Here is a 25,737-nt window from a genome sequence, read left to right as displayed (position 1 = left end):
AAGGATTTAACAAGCGGCATTCACGGCTGCTCATTATATTTTTATACTTTATACCTCTGGTGGCGGACATAAAGTGCGCGATCAAAACGCGCGAACCCCTACAAAAGGTAATTATGTTTTGATTCCTACAAAAAAATCGAGTATCACAAAGGAGACTAACGAGATAAGAGCGTGCTAAATCGTTCTCCCCTCGGCCCCCGCTCGGATCAATTCGGCTCCGAACGGTCGATTGGAGGAGCGGGACGGCTCTACCGGAGGCGGAGTCCGGCAGGGACCGCCTCCGCTAAAGTCGAGCAGGGCTCCGCCGCCTCGCCTCGCCTCGTCAGCCAGTCGACCTCCGACCGCGCCCGCATGCGTACACGATCCCACGATCGCGAGCCTAGTGAGAAACTGTGCTAAATGGAACTGACCGGCGTTCAATGTTAAAGAAACAAAGATACGAGGACAAGGAAGTGAACATGGCGATACAGAGTGTTTCGAGATACCCAAGCAGCCCTGCTGAGGCAACTGAGTCCCCAAAGGCATCCAGGATCAGCTTCAGCGTTGCGTCGATACTGGCCGACACGAAAGCGAATCAGGTCGATGAGACCGCCGAAATGATAAGGCACCATCGGACTATACCAGAGTCTCCTTTAAGACAGTCCCCGGCAGCGCAACCCGAGTTACCCGGCGGGAAATCGTTGTCACCAAGACCGTCGTCCCAAACTCCTCCCCTGAACCTCAACGCTTCCGCGACAGTGACTTCATCGGACGATGAATACGAAGACTCAGTAAATCAAGAAGATTCAATAGTTGATGTAGAAGATCTACAAAATGGAATTCCGAGCGATGATGATGATAGGACGTCTACGCCTAATGAGAAGGAAAGATTAGGACCCATAAGGCCGACACCATTCAGCGCTCTAGCGGCAGCGGCGGCAGCTTACCACGGCCTGGGCTGGCCCGGGCCTCCAACCGTCGTCCCATCGTTTGGACCACTGTTTCAGTCACATTTTCCTGTTGGACATATCACAGGTTAGTCTTTGAATTACATTCTTATGTTATTCATATTTTAAGAAAATTTTTCCTGTAATATTTCAAGCCTCCGATACAAGGAGGATTAAATATCCAAATATTTTTTACAAAATTGAAGGTATTTTTGGTAATAAATTTCGATCGTCGGCCGCGTAGCGCCGGCTGTTACTGAGACGACTGTAGCTTATAATTTAGTTACAGCTAGGAACGCCTCTTGGGGTTCGTCGATGTCATCAATCATTTTTTTTGTAGCCTTTAAACGAAACTACGTATTTATTGAGTTTTGTGTAACAGTTACTTTCTCTGTCGGGATGTGTATTGATTCTCTTGAACTATGTTTAAAAGTTCTTGAAATATTTCTGTACCTTTAGTTCATTACGTACATTACACACTTAAAATATTTTTTCTTTTGGTATGCGGATGAAAATATTTTTAGATAGATGCTAGATCCTTTTTTTATTTATTAGTGATTAATTTATTTGTGTTATTCTTACATAATTTTGATAAAATTATCAGGTGCTAAAAATACTTTATAGCGTAATTGGTGGCCAATTTAATTACATTTTAGCTTCTAATAATATCAAAATTGACTAAAAAAATTGAATTAATGTAAATTTTTAATTATTTTTCATTTCATAATAATTAACCGTTAATCAAAACGATTAATCTGTATTTACAAATATAAATTGTAGAGGTTTATTTTTTCAAATCACCATTCCAATAAGAATCAATTACTACAGTTTCGAAGATGACAATCCCCACAAGGCCATACTCACAGTTATAATAAGTAAACATATTTTGACATCTACAAAATCACGTTTGACAAAAGTTTACCAAGGATAAAACCCTTGACAACTGGAACAAGTCGCCAAAATCCGGTAACCCTTTAAGAACCGGTCGTACAAAACAAACACGCAAATAAAGGGCCCAAATAAGCCTTACATAAATAACGGATCAGTCGAAATGCGAAAACAATATCAACGATAAGATGGCGGCTCGAACATGGCCGACGATTTTGCATATTATTCCTAAATGATCCAAGATTTCGTGGATCTGATAAAAGCGAATTTTATTTGCTTTTTTTGCTTTTTATTTTATTTTTGATTTGGATAGTTAAATTAAGTTAATGTTTTACAATCTACTGAATTGGTTCTAAAAAGCTAAAATAGTCTTAATTTTATGAAAAATATGTAGGTATAATCCGTTACCTATACTACCTTATTTGGCATTTATGTCATTTTTTTTTCATTTGCTAATCTTGAATACCGTTATCTGTAAATTAAAAAGTCATGACAAATTGCTTTTTGCCTCACATTTATTGACAGAAAGAAAATAACTGCGTTTACATGTGTAAAGATGTACCTACTCAATTTAATTTTTTGCACGTCTTACAATGTTTACTTTGAACGTTCAATTAGGATCTTTTCAAAGAAGTCGTTGTTAACGCGATTCTGGGGATCGGATGACGCTTTATAATTATAAAACATTTAAAATCTTTACTAAATTTCGTTAGTTATACCTGTTAGATTTATACTAATACTTGAGAATTAATTAAATGAATACTTTATTTATCTACCATTCCTTAGGACACTTAGGTATAGTAATAAATACCTTGTGTCGGGGATATAGAAACGCATATTAAAATGCAACCAGGATTAAGTTCGCAACTATTATAATTTTATATAACATTTTTTTTTATTTTGAATAAATTCTCTATAAAGTTAAAAAAAATGTTTTATTACAAATAAAAAGTAATATTAGTAAGTACCTACCTAGACTAGGTATTAGTGCCTACCTAGGTAAGTACTTAGAATGTAAAATAAAAAATAGCTTTAGCTCGCAGATGCAAATAATGTCCATTATGAAATAACCTTCGTGTTTCTTTAAAATCAGAATATTTATAAAAAATACGTTTTACACTTGTAAATCTATAAAATACTCTTCGTGTCTACAGAATCCGATGCCAACGGTAAACGTTTGATTTGCGTGCAACGAAATCATTATAAAAATGTATTTTTTTTACCACAATTGCGCGGTAATTGGTTGATTTTCCTATCAGTTCATTATAATACAAAAACAATTTGCTTATTTTTCTGTAATGGTCTTTGTATATCGTGTTATAGGTAGCTATAGACAATAAAATTGTTAGAAACCTTTAATTTTAATGGTAAATTTATTGACAATTATATGTTAAATAATTGCTCCTCAGAGAACACGTTAAGCTGTCGGTCCCTGTTGTTATCATAGACATCTGATAGTGATCGTTACTGATAGTAGGAATACATCCGCCAACCTGCAGTGGAGCAACGTGTTGGATTAGGCTCCAATCTTTCTCTAACTGTGATATGTTAAATAAACAACGTGATATTAGAACACCTCACCGCTGCACCGCGGATTTGCGGATACGTACCCATTACCTACCTACCTATGTATTTAGAATTTGTTTAATATATGCACATCATCCCTACCCTAATGGATGTTCTCCTCCTTCGTCATGATTTTTAGATTCAATGTAATGAGTAGGTATGTTTACCATTAATTTGTATATATTATTATCTCATAAAAAATCTAAAACTCGCTTGAATAAAGCTGCGAACACAAAAAGTTCTCTGAATCTTATTACATAGGTAAATTTATAATTTATTATTAAGTTTATTTTTAATTAATTCATTATTAGGTAGACTAACTGTTGGTTGCTTAGTACTTAGCAAGATTAGGTACTCTATATAGTTAAACGTTCTACGCTGTATAATCTAATAAGAATAAAAAAGAAACTACAAAATATAATAAAATAAAAATAAAAATCACTTATCTCTAAATAATATAGAAAATTTGTTTTAGTATTTTTCAATCGTTGATTTAAAAATAAATAAGTAATTAAAAATAGTTTCTTTACAAGTTTTTAAAAAGAGCGAGCGGTAAATTTGTAGTATGGTAATTTGTTGTATGTATCAAAATTAGATTGACAGATTGTCATGTAAAGTAGAATCTTTGGTCTTATAATAACGTAGTATTCTATGACCCATGATTAAGTAGGCTATATTAAGTAAATAATTTTTTAACCAACCTATAATTTCTAAAATGAGAGCGTTCACAAACTCTGCAAGTTAATAACATTAATATAGATTTTATGCTAAGATTTCTTTATTCACATTTGCGTGTTTCAAATTTAGCGTGACATTGCTAGCAAATATGCTCAAAACACGGCTATTTGTATCAGCTATAAATTATAGCACTTGTACCAATTGTTTATTTCGGGACTTCGAATTAAATAAATAATAAATAATTCGTGCTATTTTTAGAGTTGTAAATATATTTATAACTTTGAAAAATAAAGAACTATTCTATAAATGCTATTATAAATAACGAAGGTAACATTTAGGGCATATTAACTGGATTGAAAATGCACTTACACACTACACTTCAGCCTGTTGTAGTCCACTGCTGGACATAGGCCTCCACAAGTTCGCGCCAATAATGGCGTGAACTCATGTGTTTTGCCCATAGTCACCACGCTGGGCAGGCGGGTTGGTGACCGCAGGGCTGACTTTGTCGCACCGAAGACGCTGCTACTCGTTTTCGACCTGTGTATTTTAAAGCCAGCAGTTGGACGGTTATCCCGCTATCGTTCGGCTTTTTAAGTTCCAAGGTGGTAGCGGAACTGTGTTATCCCTTTGTCGTCTTGTACGACACCCACGAGAAGAGAGGGGTTGGCTATATTCTTTACTGCCGTAGCCACACATTGACTGAAAATGTTCGTATGTTATGTGAACGCTCTACTTTCAATAGTGTAAAACTGTTTTTGTTTTAGAGAAGCTAGTTTATTGAGGAGAATATATGAATGAGGTAGATATATGAATGAGGTAGGTATATTGAGGTATGGGATAGGAACTCGAGGTAGAATCTGTTACATAGTTATTTGTTCAAAAAACAGTTTTCGAGTTTCTTGCCGATCTTTTTTTAACAGACTCAACATTTCGAGTCGGGTTAGCTTTACAGTAACTACGACTGGTAAATTAAAAAATCTTCTTAGCTTTCTTAAACGACTATTCAAAAGAGTTTTTAAAGCTTACTTAAATAAAGATTGTACTGAGACATAAAGTTGAATTCGGAATCGCGTGGCTTAAGCAGCAAGTGAAACCTACCTATAGGCATTGAGTACATTTAATACATAGATTTGAATAGCTTATTAATAAGCTAGAATTTTGGTTAGGTAGGACTTTAGCTGCGTCCACAAGAAATTATATGCTTCCTCCTGCTCCTATCATTAGATCTTCTTCTTCTTCTACTTCTTGTTGTTCTTTTTCTGTTTACTTCTTTCCTTAACGTTTAACGTTTCTTTTTGTTTTGGTAACGTTTCTTTGCAAGTGTTTGTTGACAAGTTCACATGTTCAAAAGGGCATATTTATTTCCCTAATTGATATCAAGCACATGTCTCGATAACAATGTGGTTATTGCATCGTATTTCATATATAAAAGCATCAGAGTGAAGTTAGCCATTCGCATGCGCTCTGCTTGTAATAGCTCTCTGTCACGTGAACTTAATTTATTTTCAGTTTTACACTAATTAAGTGTAATTTTTTGCCTTTTATTGTACACTCATAAATATGTCAAACATTTCTACACTATCACCGTTCATTAATTTACTTTATAAAACTTTTATATCGTTATGCACCAGTTTTGTTAATTTTATTCGCTGTGTTTTCATTTTTAATTCAATTTAATAGTCTTTAATAGTCGTTACGAAAGGGTACTATAATTGTGAGCGTCGTCCTATAAGTTTGAACATTTTTATGCATTAACACAGAATGCCTATGGTATATAACAATAATATATAATTTTTATAATTTTAATTATAATAATTTATATATTTTTTTATTTGTATTCCTATTGTATTCAAGCTTTGTCTCACTGTAATTTTCAGTCGATACTTTTCCTTAACGTATATTTAAGTGCGGAGGGCTTTGTACCGTGGTATGTTTATCTACAAGCTCTACAATTTTTTATGTTAAAATTCAGAAATGTATATATTCACAATTTGTCCGACAAAAAACCTTTAACTTAGTAATATAACATAATTTGTACAATTTAAAAAAAAAGTCCTCGCTTCTGCAATATATCTGGAATTAAATCGATCTAGTCCTAATGCATGTCGTCCACTAAAAGTAAAGCGTACTATATGATTTTTATTCATGTATCAATAAAGCATTGAAGTACCTACTAATAAGGCAATATACATAATTATATTAGAATTTTATAAATATTAATTTTTTTTTCATCAAAAAGTTTGGCCATATAAAATTTGATTTTTTTTCGTTTTCTGTTTATTAGAAAAATAATAATAGGGAAAAATATAATACATAATAACAGCTATTTGGGCCATGCGCAAATGACACTGATATTCTTAACACACAGTAACGTACTGTGCCAGTAACAAAATATCGTCTCTTAAATTCTTTATTAAAAAAAATTAGAATCTAGCACGTGCGTTTTAAAGCGTAAAACAAAATTATAACGTTTTAATTATCAGCGCTGCACAGCGCATTTTGTTCGCTGGACGCTCATCCCATTTCGTTGAAAAATAAAGTATAAAGGACCTGCTTTCTTATCGGTACAATGGCCCCTTGCCTTTGCGGAGTTAAATACGCGTTAATACGACTATAACTTCGTATTTTCCTATTTGTTTACGAGTCCGCATAATAGACTATTAAGAATGTTAAATTACTAACACAAAATCGCACCGCTTCAGTGGAATTGATTAAGAAATAATTTTTTTTCACGCTTATCTGGTTAATGGCGTAATTATTGCATATCAAGTTTTATTATTTTTAATCTATGCCTGTTTGCAAACGTTATTGTGTGCTGTATTAAAAATTTATTTATGTCCTATAACCTATAAAGCATGGTTAATTAATTTTTAATATTTTCTATTACTTATTTGGAAAACGTATTTTATTTATAATAGGTAATTTAGCGAATTGATTTAAAGCGAATACAATCTTTCTTAGTTGGTATCGACGGAAATAAATCAAATCATTCAATAAAAAGAAAAGCAAAAAAGGTATTGATATATTTTTTTCTTTATATATTTATAAGAGTTAGAAAAAGATTAAATTTAACGGAAACGCGATAGTAATTTTACAATGTGTTATATTAAATTGCAATAAAATTTTATTGAATCGTATTTATATATAATCTAGGCAAGATTAAAACGTTTAATGATTTATATTATTCATTTCACACTTCTTGTACTTTAACGCGTCTATAAATGTGTGTTAGCTGAGAAATTCACGTAAATGGTCCTATTTACGACACTATTGTTATGATAGGTATAACTTAAATATATACAATTATTTTTGTTATTATATTTGTATGTAAAACTATAGAAAAATATTTATGTAATTTAATTTTGCCACGATGTGATGAAATGGGGCTGTACATACTAACAATTTAGACTGAAATTACTGTAGTTTTATGAAAATTAAAATATACATATTTTAAATTAGTAGCTCATTTTTTTATATGTATTAAAATATAGGGGGAAAGCCGGACATTTGCCTTGATGGGATATATGCCTCAGTTTCAAATTCACTAGTCACTGTTAGGCTTGTTTATAGTGTTAGCGTTTCATCATAATCGGAAGTGCAGGTCTCGATGCCACATAAGCCATTGGAGTAGGCATTCGTGTTTTGTCCGTGTGAGTCAAAATTTTCCGCGACGTAACTTTGACGAGTCAAATTTATGTTTTTTGCATGCATTAGGGCTTAAATGATACTGTTTGTAACGTTTTATTGTTAAATAGTTTTTATTTATTTCGCAAATAGAAAGGGCAAGTATCTGTATCAAAAAGGTTAGTTGCCTAATTTTATTGGCTTTTGTGGATTGCCCCTAGAGCAATTCTTGGGGCAATAATACTCAACGATAAATTCTATGACTAGGAAAGACATTTTTTCTGAGTTTTGTCAACTTTTTAAACTGTACTTTATGTTAAATAAAATAAGAACTTAATAGCAATATGCTTCGTAAGCATAAGCGAAAACCAGGCGTGGTCTCGTGCTACATCAACTGGACAGAGGATATTATAGCAGCCGCATTCGAAGAACTGGATAGAATCAAAAAGAATCATCGAAATATTTCGAATTTATAGAATCCTTCCTTTTTTAATTTTCGAATTTATACCTCCCTCTTGAACTTTTAAGAAGACGGCATGAAAGGAAAAATTAGCAACTGGTAATCCTAGCTATGTCATCAATTTAAAGTTGTACATAGGCACTTAGCTGCATACATAAAAAAATGTATTAACTACTAATTCAATTGTATTTTTGATACTTTTAGGAAAATATTCTGCTTTTAGTTTCGAAAATGAAATAAGTTTGGTGAGAAAAAAAAACATAGTGAGGCATCTATACTCACATGTGGCAAGTATCCCCTGATACATTTTTAACGTTATTATACTATGCGCTACAGTAGGCAAATATTATTTTTTAGAGATCAAATAAAACAGGATTTACTCAAAACGTGTATTATTTATATTTAGTCAAACAGGCTATTATAGAAGGCCAATAACCTATCTTGTGATATACCTACACTTTGACTAAAAAAATAATAAGTTTTTTAAAGTAGTGCAACTATTCGGCTTTTAGCCTATCAGTACTTCAACTAAATAAGTTGATCAATGGATTCAAAATAATCAAAAAATCACAGATAACTTCGCCAGTATGACGAAGAATGTATAAAAATGTAACCTTATTAAATTTCACCAAACGTAAATTGTATTCGGACAGAAGTGGTTCGGTATCAAAAACCCGACGCAGCCAAAAGTCGGTGGCTTGTTTGTGCAAATTGACGATTTTAATCGCCTACCTTGTTTCGTGAGGGAATGCGTTTTGCGTAAAAAAAGGAAACAAAGAAACGCGCGTTTTAATGGGCATTTCTAATTGGTCAACACATAGGTCGAGGGCAGAATTTGAAATGCACAAAAACATTCGCTGAAAGAGTTTTAATTTGCGATTAAGTAAAAAACGCACTGACCATATCTCGAAATTAACATTTTATGCGAACAAAATTTTCTTTAACTTGTAACATTCGTTCTACGAATTGCGTGTGGTTCTCCGGCTCATTTGCAAAATAGTCAAAGGGCGAACTAACGTTTTGGTCGTAATTTTACTTGCTCTTAACCGGCGCGCTTCAGACTTTAAACTATACTTCTGCTCATTGTCTGAAGTCGTTACCGGCGTCAACATTGCTTTACTTCTGCGAATAACTAAAAATATATTCGCTTAAAAGTACTAGCTTCCTTTCGAAGATACCGAACGAATTTGAATCTTAAGCTGAACGTATTAAAGCAAAGGGTTTTCCAATTAGCATGATTGTTTGCGAGCTCTAATTTGTTCGTGCAGGAAGCACGGATGGCGTGATGGGGATCCCAGCACCGTATAATCTTCACTTCTGATGTTATCTAAAGATTTATTATGCTCTGTCATCGCCCGCGAGATGGCAGCACGCGTCACTGAACGCTACTGGATTTATCTTTTTGAGATTAATTTTATTTTATGTTATAAGACTTAATATTAAAGTACATTTTAGTTCAAATTAAACGGACTCATTTTATACGACCTCCCGTATTGCTGTTTTTGCTATTAAACTTCTTCAAACGGTTAATAAACTATTACGTAATATGCTGTGGTGATAGATTGCTTCTAAAGTAAGAGTTTAGTAATCAGAATACTAAATTAAATATGACTTGAAAACGAATAATCGTTTAATAGAGTCGCTCGCGCTCCAGACATTCAATCGAGCGACTCGCACGCAAACGAATCGAATCGATTAATCGCTCCGTTACCGTCCGCCAGGCGGAGCCACGCGTCAATAAAATACTTGTAAAACTATCGCAAAATGAATTAAAACAGATGGCGAGCCAATTAGGAAAGGCAATCGTGCGAGTACTGGTAGAAAAAAGACCTTATATGATACTACAATTCAATTTGCAACTTAATTTCTAAAACTTAAGGTGTCTATTCGAAAGTCTACATTCGAAGTAATAGGGGTTTCGGGTTACCACTAACGAGTCGCCCCGATAAGAATTTACAGTTACCTGATAGACAAATATGGACGTATTTATCGTTGAGTTTGCACTTGGTCGCCGGGCAGTTGCGTGTTATGTTATTGTACGGTTGTAATGAGCCTGATACTGGAACTAATTCGGAATATGCCTAATTGGTTGCTTCATTTGGTCTCAGTTGGTTGTTCTATAATATTTTTATGGTTCAATTGATAAGAAGTTACGATATTATTCTTAGATAGTGTTTTAGTTGTACGATACTTAATACTTTATATGTAATATAATGGCATGTAGCCTATTACGGCAAAGGAATATTTTAAAATAATTTGTCTCTTTTGCAGTTTCAAATGCGAAACAAAAAAAGTTGAATTATTAAAGAGTTGAATTGATATATTTGTAATAATATAAATAAACGAAAAAAAAACGCAGTAAGAAGTCGAATTATTTAAATAAATAATATATTTTTTATAATATTAAATAATGTGCCAACTACTTTACATTTATTGTATGAACGGTTCATACTAATTGTGTATCCTCAATAAATTCCAGATGCTGTTAAGATATCGTTTTTAAGCGAATTATTAAATAATGATTTATTACTTGTCGTTATATATATTATAATTTATAATGTTTATGCAAATTGACATAAACGTCCGTTAATAGTTTTAAGATTTTTTAATGACGTTTTTTATTAGTAGCTACTGTTTTAATGGTCGATGTCGAGATTAAGAGGAACTGAGAGTGATTTTATTGATAATACCCACTGATATACGTAATAGAATAGTGGTAGATAAGTTAGTAAAAGTTATAATAACTGAATATATTAAATTATTAATATTATTTCTTTGAACACATTTTTTACATTGTAATCTTTGTGATCGTGATAATAATAATGTTTCTTATAATATTACATTTCTAATATTTTTTTTCTTATAAATTAATATCTTTTAGATGTTTCTGGATTAAACCTTGAATAAGATTGTGCCTGTTTATCTCCATAGCAATTATTTAATTAATGATTTTGTTCTAAATACTGTTTCAAGTAGAAACAGTTCTTAGACGACAAATTTGCTAAATAAGTCGTGCGGCCTGTAAATAGTTTAAAGTAGTTTGATACTAATTATGAAACTAGTAAATATCTTAATAGACATCATAATTAAAGTGTATTTTCTTGTAATTCTATTTTAAGTATTGACGTGTTATTATCCGCGTAATTATAAACTTTCAGGAATTCTACTTTTCAGGAAACTAAAAATAAAGGCATATAAGTTTATGTTTTCTAAATTATATAAAATATAACTGAATAACGATTAACATAGAATTAGAATAAAAATCACTATGAGGTTTCAAAGATGAAAAAATAAATAAATATTTCCACAGAATAAAAAAGGTTATTGTGACATACTTTAAATATATTCAAGTTTATAATCCGGGTTATAAATACAGATTTACATCGTTGCTTATTTATTATTTTTAATTAAGAATAAAATAGCGTGGCGAATTAGACAATTTGTCATCAAGCTTTGGTAGCATTGTGTTTGAGCGATAAATAACCGTCTTCTTGGAATTCATTTGAATACTCATTTAGAAATTATTAAGGCAGCTAATATTTTTAAAATACAATCCTCTTTCAGTCACGAATGCCGCGGTTTCGCGTTTAATGTTTTCCTTCGCCATTTTTTATTGTGATTTGACGTAAAAATCAGTTAGTGTTTTATAATTACTCGCTAATGGTTTTTGATAAAAATAATATTATTATTCTAATTTTAAATAGTGTTAAAATTTGTATTTAAGTAGCTAACACGGGTAACTTTTTTATGTTTTTTTTTTATTCATTTTCTTTTGTGCAAACTTTGTACAAAAAAGAATTTATTTTTATATAGCTGTTTCATTTCCACGTAAGCATAACTTCTAGTAACTTAAAAAAAGCAAATTACGAATTATTTCGAATGGACCATGTCTATGGGCTTTATTTTTTTTCGTTATAGTTTATTATTCTCTATAACTAGGTGGGCAGCGTGCGGCGTGGGAGTCGGGACGCCCCGCGGCGCACCGGCGCAGGCGCATTAACATGTTCATTTATTAATACCATGTAGACTCTGTTACATTGACGATATCATCTTATTACATTATTATACAGAGATTTGTCAGTTATGAGTAATGGTCACGAATGCCATCTAATTTCGGCGATTATAAAACAAATTTTATTCAATTAAATATTTTAAACATGGTTATATATTGTTTAAAACTCAATTTTTTTTTTCTATAATGTTTCGTAAGTATTAAGAAGTTAGTTCAAACGAGTTTTACTACTATATTTTATATACTAGTTTATGTCGTTATTTTTATGTTTAACTTATAATATACCTACGGTTCGTTTTAGTGATTTCATATGTTGTATATTAAAAACTTAAACTTTTTTGTGTGATGGTATTTATATTACTTACGATATTTTGACTGCTTCTAATAAGTGTTACATATTTGTAACTACTTCATCACATTTCGTCGTTTGTCTTTGAATTTTATAGTTTTTATTGGGGTAGGGGTACACCAGGATATAACTTGCTTAAAATTTGGAGCAACTCGACTGGGCAAGTACCTCAATCTTATCTAGGACTGTTGTGCTGTGTTCCTATGGTCAGCAAGGTGATGACTCCTGGGAAGGGTCGGATATAGGGTCGTCATAACGCTTACAAATTCAAAAAAGTGTATACTTTTTTGATCTTTCTTATCACAAGGCGAACCGTATGCTTGTTTGCCTTCTGTGGTTACTACTACAAAATTACATGTTTTTTTTTTTGTAATACATTACATACATACATTACAGCCTATACAGTCCACTGCTGGACATAGGCCTCCACAAGTTTACGCCAAAAATAACGTGAACTCATGTGTTTTTTTTGTAATAATTTAGCTATATTAACAGTGGTTATCCGCATTAGACCAGCGTGATGGATTAAGTTCTGACTCTTCTCCTACATGGGGACAGAGGCTTTTGCCCAGCAGTGGGATATTACAGGCTGAAGCGTACTGTAAGTTCTTATTAAAGTGTATATAAATCTTAATAACTTCCAATATACGTACACGTGTGTTAAATGTTTAAAAAATAGCGATGTAGCTATCTACTAACATTAAAATTTCCATACCGAGATACAATCAAAATACTTGATAATTATTAACATAAAATAACTGCTAAATAAGTGTCACATTTGTTAAGTATTGCATTAAATTTATGGCATTCAAATTGAATCACGCAAGTTTATCTATCGAGGTCGTCGAGTCAGATGTTAATTTAGTTTTTTTTTTAATATTCTTAACAGACCTGGCAAAGTTCTTACTGTCATATTCTATCCTGGAATATCAATATGGAATATAAATAAAAAAAAAAGAATTATCCAATTTCGTGTACCTACCTAGTCTTTCGGAAGTTTTGCGCGTACATTCATTCCGCGATTCATTTTTTATATGTATTACTTTAATTGTTATTGAACAACGTACTACTGTTGTAATATGTAAAACACAATAAAAAAATTATAATTCTTAAAACCAACATTCAAAAAGTAGTTAAATTTTAGACGCTTAATAAATTAGCATTATAAAATAATTATACACTTTATATTTTTGTTTTAATTATATACAATATATATAACAAATGTATATACATACACATACATAAGAGGCTCGTTAATCATATCGGCAGTTATATACAATTATAATTAATACTAATGAACTTTATTTCGATTATGTTATGATGCGATTATATTTATATTAATTTGACCGAATTCACAGTGTAAACATATTTATTTTATTGAGGGCAATTAAATTTATGTTCGCATGGGCTTATTGGTGAAATAATATCTATGTTTATTACGAAGTTAATCTGAATAATAATAAATAAACGCTTAATAATAATCAACGGCACCCAGTAGTATTTTCTCCTGTGTCGGGGGTCCGGAAACACACAATACACAAGCACAACGCCCAGACCACGACAAACATCTATATGGCCGATGCAAATGTCTGTCGTGAGGGGGAATCGAACCCGCGACCGCCAGCGCAACAGCCAGTGCTATGACCGCTGCGCCAACGCGTTGCGTCAAATGTCTCCAATCAATCTTGACTTTGAGGTTTTAATATAAAAATATGGATTTCTTTAATTGAAAGATGTAAGATGTACCTACTTATGTTCCTTGCTATAAACTGACTAAATTGTAATAGGTACAATTATTATTTTTTAAGTTTTAAAATGAATAATAAAAACTGTTTGCTTAAACTTGTTAGATCCATACATGCCTGTTTGTATATACTTATATAATTATATATATTAATAGTTAAAGAACAAAAGACGTAACAAAATAATTTTTGGCGTATTGCTGAAGAAGAAGAAGAAGAAGAAAATGAATAAAAATAAATAATATATATGAAGAAGCAAATATTTCGAAATAATAAACAGAGAAATCAATATAATTTATACGTGTGGTTTCTTTACTAATAATAAAATTAATTAGTGAATAAATTTAACGCCGCGTAGAAACTCGATTTAAAGAAGTCAGTAGCATCTTTAATATATCATTACAGATAAGAATCATCACTAAGTATTAACTATAAAACAGTAGGATTTTATATATATTTAATTATCGCGTTGTAAATAATTTTTAACTCATTTTGCACTAAACTTATCTATAGCAACATAAAAGTGATTTTAAAATGCTGTAACTTAATAAAGTAGTTTTTATTACTAAATTAAAAATATTTAATAAGGATGGTTATGTTATATCTAGTAAATAAAATTTTAAAAGCAATTAAAATCTAAATTAATTGACTCAAATTATTAAAATAAATTTGTACCGTCATGTAATGTTAGTTAAGTTTATAATAAGTATCATAAAAGCTGCTTAAAAAAATTAATCCTTGGCGACAAACAACAAAGAAAAAGATAGGAGAGAGAAAACACAACAATACACTACTCAAAACAACATTTAAAATTAATTGAAAAATATAAAAACGGATAGAAAACAGGTAGCACCAGTTAATTTTTTTTATCTGTATACGCGTATCACATTTTTACGGAACGCAGCCAAATCGCATTAATTTATTTATCAAACACGTGTTTATAAATATTAATTATTATGAACTCTTTTAGAAACTCACAACGGAACTTAATTTTATTGGAGCATTAGCAACGCCAGGTGTTGTTATTTAAAAAGTGTTAAAAGTTTCGAATACTCATATCCTGTACCTATATTATTAAATTAAGTACTATTAGATACATAACACCAAAAGCCTCATTTTAATTCAAAATTAAAGTAATACTCAAAAAACTTCTGCTTCTTAGACAATTCTCCTTAATTCTATCGTTACTTTGTATTAATGGCCTCAATAGAACCAAAATAGCTATTTCGTCAATGTCACGTAGAATGGTGAAGACACGAAGGATGTTTGTCAATACGGTCGAAGACACAACAATAATAAAATTTTAAAGATCGCAAAGTAGCACAAAAATTTAAAATTAAATTTTTAAGGAAATTCGTCAGTAGATGCTTATCGAGATTACAATCTTCATAATTTTTTTAAGAGTGTTAACAATCGACGTAGTAGGTATTTCATAATCAACCGTATCTACACGATAAAAATTTAAACTTTTTAAATATACCAATTACATTTTCTTTTTAATGTAAAGTTAAAAAGAGACAAATCTTTTAAATGGCAACCCTAGATGTAGTCCACAAGTCACGCTCCTAATTATAGAAGCATTCCCAATCAATTATACGCAATAAGACAACGAACACATTTGTACAAGCTCTGAAAACAATGTTGCCTTATTTTAATCATTCTTTAAAGTAAGTGTTGTCGTTTTAAAATAGGTCGAGAATATAAAATGTAGATTAATGCATAAGGAAAATGTCAACTCATTAATAGATTGTGAGTTAAACGTTTCTAGGGTTCCTTGCCTTAATGGTGGAATCCAAATACTAATTGGAAGTACTAAGAATATTCTTCTGTCAAACTTTCATGGTGTTGCATGTTTCGATCCCTAATAAGTAGATAATTGAGGTTTTCACAGTATGTGTCACTGGTCATGATAACTAAAACTGATAACAATTCAATAAATTTATATTCAATCAATCAATAAATCAATGAATTTATATTCAAGTCACAAAATTATCGGGTAATTTTAGATTGTGAAATATACTGTATTCAATATTGCACTTTTGAACGGATTTTTACGTGTGTGTGTTTCTTGCAAAAGGCATTTCTTTTGTGGAGATTTAAAAATATGGCGTACATGAGTAGGTCAGACCATTTTACATTTGTGGCGATAAAAATCTTAATTGTCAAAATATTCTACTTTTTTTATTAAAAATATTTAACGAGGATTCTTTATTTTACTAAACTATTAAACATTATGTAGATACTGTAACAACTTCGTGTCACTAAAACCCCCCATTTTTGAAGTTACGAACACAAATTAATAGTCCACAGATAAAGTAATAGGTATACATCAGCGGTTTGAACAAGCAGTCAAGTGTTGTCAAGTGTTGGCTCTACGCCAAAATACTAATGTCCATTGAATAGTGCTATTTGTATTGCGTCGAGGCTAAATGCGCTTTAGTTAATCTGTATAGAATAGAGCCATGGAATACGCTGGAAATGACAGCTTTTGTGAGTGGATGTGTGTGTGTGTGTGTCTGTATCTTGTGTGTGCGTGTATGTGTCTGTGTATCGTTTCGTTTCGAATGGTAGTACCTTTATAATTTAATAAAACACTTTTTTCGGATTTTATCGCGGTTTATTATTCACTTTTGATTCCCGACGTTTCGGATACTTTACAGCAACCATGGTCACGGGAGGACTGTGTGTGTGTCCTCACGTTGTGGGAATCAAAAGTGAATAATAAACCGCGATAAAATCCGAAAAAAGTGTTTTATTAAATGAGTAAAATTCGCGTAAACATTAGAAAACAATATGAGTACCTGTATAATTTTTATTTGTATTTTTAAAAGATATATTCGTAAAATTTTACCAAATAGCTTTGTCGAGGGATGTCAACATTTTTCATCAATAAGCGTTTGGTAGGAAATAAATACATACACGTTCAAGTCTTTTTTACACAACTATGGCAAACAAGCGTACGGCTCACCTGATGGTAAGCAATTACCGTAGGTAACAGATGCCTGCAACGCCAGAAGTATTGCAAGCGCGTTGCTGAACCTACCCTTATCCCCCTTCCCCCCACTCACCCGGTCACTTTACTCACCACAGGAAGACAACACAGCTTGATAGCAGTATTATTTAGCAGTGATTTGTTTTCTGTAAGGTCGAGGTACTTCCCCAGTCGGCTGCTCAATTGTGTTTTTGAACATAAAAATGGATGAAATGGGGTATAAAATAGTTTGCACTATTTTTGACTTTTCAATCAAAAGCTTGTATTATTTTCAAAATACCCACAATTATATATTTACCCTAATCATTCGTTTACAAATAAAACAATATAAGCCTATTCTTCATACTATCAGCGATCTAAATCAAACCTTAACTATTTAAGCACTATTAATTCTATACAATTCTGTGCTTTTAAATAAACACATCCGGGTTTTTTCATAGTTTATAGTACTTCCACGTTTTCTATGGCCCGGTTGAACAGCGGTGATGAATGATTCCATAGAAGACATTTCGTTTGATCGTCTGATAAATATTGTCACCTACAATACGCGGGGCATTCGAAAGACTTGTTAATGGCTGCACCGATCTTTGTTTAAACCGATTATGGAGATTTATCGATATTGAGTTTTTCTTCCTTTTCGTTTAACTTTTATTTAGTATTTTTCTATTTGTGTAAATTTATCGATTGCTACAATTTTTTTAAATTGTTTTAGGAATGATAAAGATTAAATACGTTTCTACTCCCGTGAATTGTCGTTTTATGTCTGTGTTGCAATGTGTATCCTTGTACTAAGTTGTAACTTTTTGTAATCTTTAAAAAATCATCAAGTATAAAATATCTGCAAGAAATATACGAAATAAATTTTTAAGTCAAAAAAATAAAATGACGCGTCCTAAGTGAGAATTTTAGGCTTTCGCTCCTATTTTTGACGAAGTATTCAAACATCAATACAAATATATATTAAAATCGTTCAGATTATTATTTTTAATATAATAAATAATAAATGTTAACAAACATTTTAGCAAATATATATTCTTTAAGTACAGTCTATCAATAATATTCACGATTGATGATCATTAGTGTAGTACAACAATAAAATAGTGTTTTCTGTAAACGCGACTCCGCGCAAGAATTCCCGCCTCTCAGACAACAAAAACGTCAAGCTTAAAACATTGGAATGAATGACATACCACGCCTCGCACGATTAATGGTTGTGCTTTCACAAAAAGCAAACACGCTCATTAATATATCAACTGTCTTTTTAGCGGTACTGGAATAGTATATATTTAAATTAATTTCATTAAGTTCAGTGAGTTTTATATTGGTATGAAATTGGAGGAAAGTGTCAATGTTGGTAGCAAATGTCAAAATGACATTTTTGACAAATGTCAAATTGTTTTTTTTTTATTTCCTATTTTGGCACTATAAAGTTGCAACTTTGCTAACTTATTTTTGGTGGTTGAAATTATAAATTTACAACAATTGTTAATTTTATTAACGAAACAAGTTTAATACATTAAATATCGTATCTATAATTTAATATCTTTTTAGTATCTATAAAGGTAACGTGCGGTAGTCTTAAGAAACTTTATTTATACAAAAGGAATGTGACAATAGCAAATGTACTGAAATTTTAAAACGTCTCGTATTTCTCTCACTACTCTCAAACGTATAATTCAATGAACATCTGCAGCCGATATCTCTTAGACAATTAACAGCGGACAGTTCTCGTGCAAGTATTTTTAAATATGTAATTTAGACCGACGGCTTAAGGACTCCTGCACATGTTAAGACCTATTAAGGAGTTTTTAAGACAGTCTTATAAAGTCCTTTATATTTTTGTTTGCACTTAATTTTTTTTATAATAAATAATTATTTATAACTGCAAAGTCGAATAAAAGTTGAGCCTTGTGTTTATCAAAATAGAAATAGTGTACTTAAAAAATCATGCAAAGAGTAGGCAAACATTAATAATCGATGTAAAAGTTGAATAAAATAGTAATGTCTCTTTGTACGTATTTCAGTACGATATATATACAAGAATTAACTTTAGATTGGATGGTTTCAAGTTAATTTGTTATTACTGTCCTGCCGCAGTTCCTTCGAAGGAAACGAGAAAAAAAACTTTCATATTTTTGTAGAGCTACCAGCTAGCCTCACTTCTCAAATATTTCTGCCCCGCTGATTGACGCTAACATGATGTTACTACTAAAATAACTAAACGAAAATAGTTTTTCAATTTGAACCAATATTTTCTGAGATTAGCGCGATTTACAAAAAAAAAAAAAAAAAAACTGTTATTGAAAAACAAACCTTTCATTTTTGACAATTTTAAAGTTAAATATAGCGAGTATAGTAACACGAATCAAGACAGTTGCTAGTGCGTAAAGGCCTAATTAATTCTTATTTCAGAGTCACTCACGTCAAGACAGTCGCCGGTGTGTTCAAGCCTTATTCTTATTTCAGCACCGGCAGCTTTGACATATACACGACATTAATACTCGTGAACTTTTTTCTGAGTGTCACATAATTTACTTTTTTCCCTGCTTCTTGCGGCCCATTAGCTATTAAGCGAGCGTCTTTGACACCGGGATTAATATGTTGAAATCGTAAACATTTTGACAGAGCTAATATTTCTAATAGTAACGTTTGAAGTATAAAGCACTGATTTCTTATATTGTGATAATAAAAATAATTCTATATGGCTTTGTATTAAAAGCTATTTTAAGTGTTATTTTAATTTATATCAATTTTTATAAAAAAATTAGCATTTTTTTTTTGATTCTTTGCTATTATATCAGTGACAGTGTCAAATTTTTTAGTAGTGTATTTTTTATAGTTTTGACAATCATTCTAGCGTAGTACAAGAGTTTTCCCGAACGTCACCGTTGGATCACAAATATTTTATAATAAAAATTATGGTCAGTTGGTTTGTTGCTACAAACCTAGTAATAATATCTTGGTTCAGAAATTATCCAGCGCCTTGCAGTAGATTAGCGGAATAAGCTTCTGTTTTTAACCGACTTCCAAAAAAGGAGGAGGTTCTCAATTAGACTGTATTTTTTTTATGTATGTTACATCAGAACTTTTGACCGTGTGGACCGATTTCGACAATTTTTTTTTAATCGAAAGGTGGTGTGTGCCAATTGGTCCCATTTAAATTTATTTGAGATCTAACAACTACTTTTCGAGTTATATCCAATAATGCGTTTTTACTTGACGCTTTTTTCGTCGACCTACGTTGTATTATACCGCATAACTTTCTACTGGATCTACCGATTTTGATAATTCTCTCAGAGAAATCGAGGGAAACTCTCGAAAATCCGCAATAACTTTTTACTGGGTTTACCGATTTTGATAATTTTTAATTAAATCGAAAGCTGATGTTTATCATGTGGTCACATATAAATTTTATCGAGATCTGACAACTACTTTTTGAGTAATCTTTGATAACGCGTAGTTGCTTGACTATTTTTTCGTCGATCTGCGTTGTATTACTTGTCGATGTAATTGAAGTCGGTTTTTTTTCGTTTGCGAGCAAACACAATTATTTTCTGTACGATTCTTTTGGAAAGAAGAAGAGATCTTTGGCTAAAAATCGTACATACTGTGGTACCTTCAGCCCATTTTGAAAAGATATTCATAAAACATGTATCCAATATCGACTTTCTAACCTCCACACTATCAATCAACAAAACACTAATTAGTTATTAGTTCCTATATACGTATTAATTAACATCGATATGAGCTATAAAACGTTATAATAAATTAGTAAAATAATTCTCATTATTCATAAAGATTAACGCTTGTTTTTTTATATTTTACCGTTACAAAAGCGTGTTAGACCGGTTGTTAAGCCTTTAAATTTAATTAAAATACAAAAATTAATTAACTTATCTCAGCTATTACTTATGATAGAGATAATGTTACTGTGTTAGGAAATTTGTACGTTATTTTTTTAATGCAAATTTTTCTAACTTATTTGGAGAATTGGTTTATGTTATCTGTGCTAAATTTACGCGCGAAATAATGATAGAATAGTGTTGTAGTAAGGCTAATTTTATCGATAATTAGCTACTATAATTTATCGATTTTAGTAATTTTTATAAAACTGTTAAGATAATAACAAACATTCACAATTCAATACTTTATAAATTCCGCACGAATCGTGTTTACGTGGGCGTAAATCAAAAATCGAAAAATAAAAAATTTGTTTTATCGTTAAATCATTTATAAATTACTTTGTATAGATGTAATCTCGAACGCGGTTTGCTTGATCCGTGTTTGTTTTGTATTGAGAAACGCGCGGCATTCCACGGAACTCTTCAGTTATAGAGTCGTTAACAAAGCGCCTAATATATTATTATAATTCAACTTAATTTATTATTTGACAAAGGTATACTAAAAGACTACTAGCTGGAAACATATAAAATAAAAAAATCCATCAACCCAAATCCATTTGACAAAAAAAAAAAAAAAAAAATAGTACCTAGTGAATTAAAAAAGTTTATTTCTTTGTTTTAGGATTTTAAACAAACATATATTATAAATTAAAACGATTAGATAATTGCCATTTGCTCTCAACAAGTTACTAAGTCTTATTAAAATAGCAATGACACTGTGTTATATTCAAGTACCTGGGTGACCGAGCTTAGCTCGGTATTTTTAGTAAATCGTGTTTTTTGGAAATCATATTTAAATACGAATTACATATTTATAAAATATGAATAATATTTTTTCTTACCGACAATAATAAAATATATAAATAAATATAAAAATCAAAAAAAAAAAATAATGATAAAATATGAATAATATTTTTCGATTTTACCGACATAATAATAAAAAAATAATGCTGTGTGGCTACGGCACTAAAGAATTTAGCCACCCCTTCTCTTCCCGTGGGTGTCGTAAGAGGCGACTAAGGGATAACAAGGTTCCACAACCACCTTGGAACTTAAGAAGCCGACCGATGGCGGGATAACCATCCAACTGCTGGCTTTGAAATACACAGGCCGAAGACGGGCAGCAGCGTCTTCGGTGCGACAAAGCCAGTACTGCGGTCACCAACCCGCCTGCCCAGCGTGGTGACTATGGCAAAACACATGAGTTCACGTTATTTTTGGCGTAAACTTGTGGAGGTCTATGTCCAGCAGTGGACTGTATAGGCTGTAATGTATGTATGTAATTGCCTATTTAAATAAAAAGTAACGATTGAGGATTTCAACCGTGGTCTATTCGGTCGATCGCGACCGGCCGAATTCCCACCGAAGCTATAAACTTTATTACTATTGCGAAATTTACCGTCGTATTTTAAGGATATTGTAGCAATTTTTTCATTGCCTAAAAACAGAGATAAAACGGCATTTTCTAAAAATGAATCTTAGGTAGATTTATTTATCTCCCCCGAAATCCCCTGCATACTAAATTTCATGAAAATCGTTGGATCCGTTTCCGAGTTTCAGATTTTATGTATATACAAGAATTGCTAGTCTAATAGTATTAGATTATTTATAATTATCGTATATTTAATATATATCAGTAAAATAAAAGCCATCTGCTGTTGTTAGTCTCTTAGGGAAATTACTAGACGCTATTAAATTCATATTTAAGCTTCACTTGATTACTTATTGTAAGTGTTACACGTCACGTAATATAAACGTGTGAAATTGTTATAAGCTCTACATATTCCGTTATATAAGTTAGTGATAGTTAAAATTTAATAAATAACATACAGTTTGCTTAAAAAATATAAAATTAATATTATAATTATGAAGCGCTTGTTTAATAACCCAAGAGCCCATGAGGGCCAGACCTTCGTCATTTTATAAAAGCTGAAAGTTTCTCAGCGCATGCTCCCAATACAGGTTGAAGCAATGGCTAAATATGAAATTCAACTTATGGTTACTTTATCAGATACCAGGCATCAAAGGCGTACAAAGTGGCAACTAACTTACGCCATTTCTTATGCGTAATATTTTAATATTCTGCTCGAAGTTATATTAGATGTTACGTTAGCCAGAGCCACAAACTTTTGTAATTAAACTTACGTCGTAGTATAAAACTGAACTTCATATGTGTCACTTGGGTACCTATTAGAAGATTTTTCTTCAGTAGCCGGTCAATTTCGATAGCTCTAATCCCGACTTAGACAAACATTTAGGTTGGCCGTGGGTGCGAGTGTGAAGTAATTTTATACGCCTTTTATACCTCGTATCTGCCAAAGTAACCATGAGTTAAACTTCATGTTTGCCTATTGCTTCTATCGGTATTGGGAGCATGCACTGAAAAACTTTCAACTTTTATGGAATGACGAAGGTCTGGCCCTCCTAGGCTCTCGGTCTATAAATGCTAGTAGGTATTACGACGGCATCAAGTTCTAACATTCGATTCAATAAGTTCGTAGCTTATGAACCTATTTTGATAATTCTTTTTTTGTTGCAAAGGAGCTATTCCAGGAGTGATACCGTGATAAGAAAACCAGGATCTGATGATGGAATCCTAGAGAAATCGAGGGAAACCCTCGAAAATCGTAGTTACTACTAATGCGCTTGTTAATTTTTTTCGTCAACTTACCTTGTATTACTCTTATCTATGTAATTGAAGTTGGTTTTTTTCGTTTGCGAGCAAACACAAATATATATTAACAAAAAATTTGGTAAATATGCCTGTAATGAGCAGAGCAGACAGTAAACGAGTAGGGCACTAACATAAATACCGTGATAGGTATTTTCATGAAAACCCATGTTTATGTAACAAATTTATTAACAAGTCGCTTTCTTCCACAGACGCCAACGGTGAGCCCCCGAAGCTGAAATGTAACCTTCGCAAACACAAGCCGAACCGCAAGCCCCGGACCCCGTTCACCGCTCAACAGTTGCGTGCTCTAGAAAGCAAGTTCGTTGACAAGCAGTACCTTAGTATAGCTGAGAGAGCTGAGTTCTCATCGTCTCTTGGACTATCAGAAACACAGGTTAGTTCTATTATTTTTAATAATTTTGTTTTTTGTACTGTTAGTCTCTTAAACTAAGTTATTATATGGGGATAAAAGTTTACTGGTAATGATAATGATGAATGTTATCAAAATCAAAATAAAAAAATACGTTATTCAAGGAAGCTTCAAAAGCACATTTAAATTGACATTTTGCATATTATAATTGTGTTTGTTTTAATTAATTCATTATAGTTACAAGAAAACTACCATCGATTCGGAATTCTGTGACCTAATGGTGTGGATGTTCTATTTTTGTCCACTTTTGATTTCTCATTTCTTCTAAAGATTAATTTTTAAAGCTGTTAAAATTATTTATGAGTAAATAAATAAAATTATAAGCTTACCCAATTATATCTATTGAAAAACAATTCCAAGAAAAATATGCGATAAAATAATTCTATTCTGTTTATGTAATAAAAACATATTATCATAACATGACTCGCGACCTTTATTATTTTAATACGTCGCAAATTATAATAATTGATATTTATTGTCATCAGGTCAAAATCTGGTTTCAAAATCGTCGGGCTAAGGCGAAACGTGTTCAAGAGGCGGAGATAGAAAAACTCAAGATGGCGCAGTTTTCCCGCCATCCCCACCACATGTACCCGCACCCCTTGCAACAATACTTTCCCCACCACTTGATGGGCAGGCCCCTACCCCCCATGATGCCCCCACACTTAATGCAGTCTTCACTACCAGGATCCCCATCGCCGAGCACGCAGTCTAATGGACAGCAATAATTTCTATCTGTTTTGTGGTCAAATTTAAAATACAGCAAATAGACTATAGATCTTCTATTGGCTGATAGTTTGATATAGCTTTAAGACAGATTTTTAGTTTATTTCCGTGACTAAAGTTTAATACGCTCAAAAACAAAATTTGTTGTGATACCCTCTTTGGCAATTCGGTAAAACCGAAAAGCCGAAATTATTTAATTTTAAATTATATGTATTCTATTGAGTCCCTGCCAATCGAGGGCCTTAGCTTCACTTTCAGTCGGTATAACATTCTCCGCATGAAACATTTATATTCATAATTACTTAGATAAAATAATCAGCGAATAGAAAATTTATGGTCTAAAGTGGTCTTACCAATTCTATGATACCCCCGTAATTATAAAATCAATTTATTTGGGTTAGCTTTATCGTATTCTTTGAAGGATATTGAAAGTTTTTACCACCTAATAATCCATCATATTCTATAAAAGAAAAATACTTTAAAAAAGTAAAATTGGCCATGTTCGAATTTGTTATATACGATACAAAACTAAATGTGTCGAATGTAATTGTAAATTATTTTGTAAATATAGCTTAAGTTATCGTATTTTAATTAACAATGTATTATTTAATTATAATTAATTTTTAAATAAAAACCTTTATAGAACCAAATCATAGTATCTATATTATACTTATTTTAGTACAAAAATTATCATTACGTCAGTTTTCTGAAATTCACACCTTTTGTAATGTAAATAAAAAAGTTATTTGTAAATTAATATTTGTA

The 25,737-nt window shown here is 31.7% G+C and overlaps 1 protein-coding gene across 1 annotated transcript; it reads left to right on the top strand.

Annotated features, from left to right (window-relative positions):
• The first annotated feature begins 419 nt into the window (after positions 1–419).
• LOC123665074 (muscle segmentation homeobox-like) lies at positions 420–25,737 on the top strand. The gene is made up of 3 exons (XM_045599421.1): positions 420–1,014; positions 24,026–24,210; positions 24,732–25,737. Exons 1-3 carry the CDS (start codon positions 420–422, stop codon positions 24,972–24,974), a joined length of 1,023 nt encoding a protein of 340 aa, XP_045455377.1. The 3' UTR covers positions 24,975–25,737.

The sequence above is a fragment of the Melitaea cinxia genome, chromosome 23 (genome assembly GCF_905220565.1).
Source record: "Melitaea cinxia chromosome 23, ilMelCinx1.1, whole genome shotgun sequence".
Lineage (NCBI taxonomy): Eukaryota > Metazoa > Arthropoda > Insecta > Lepidoptera > Nymphalidae > Melitaea > Melitaea cinxia.
Note: the sequence above shows the minus strand (reverse complement) of the source record. Positions and strands in the feature narration are given on the sequence as shown.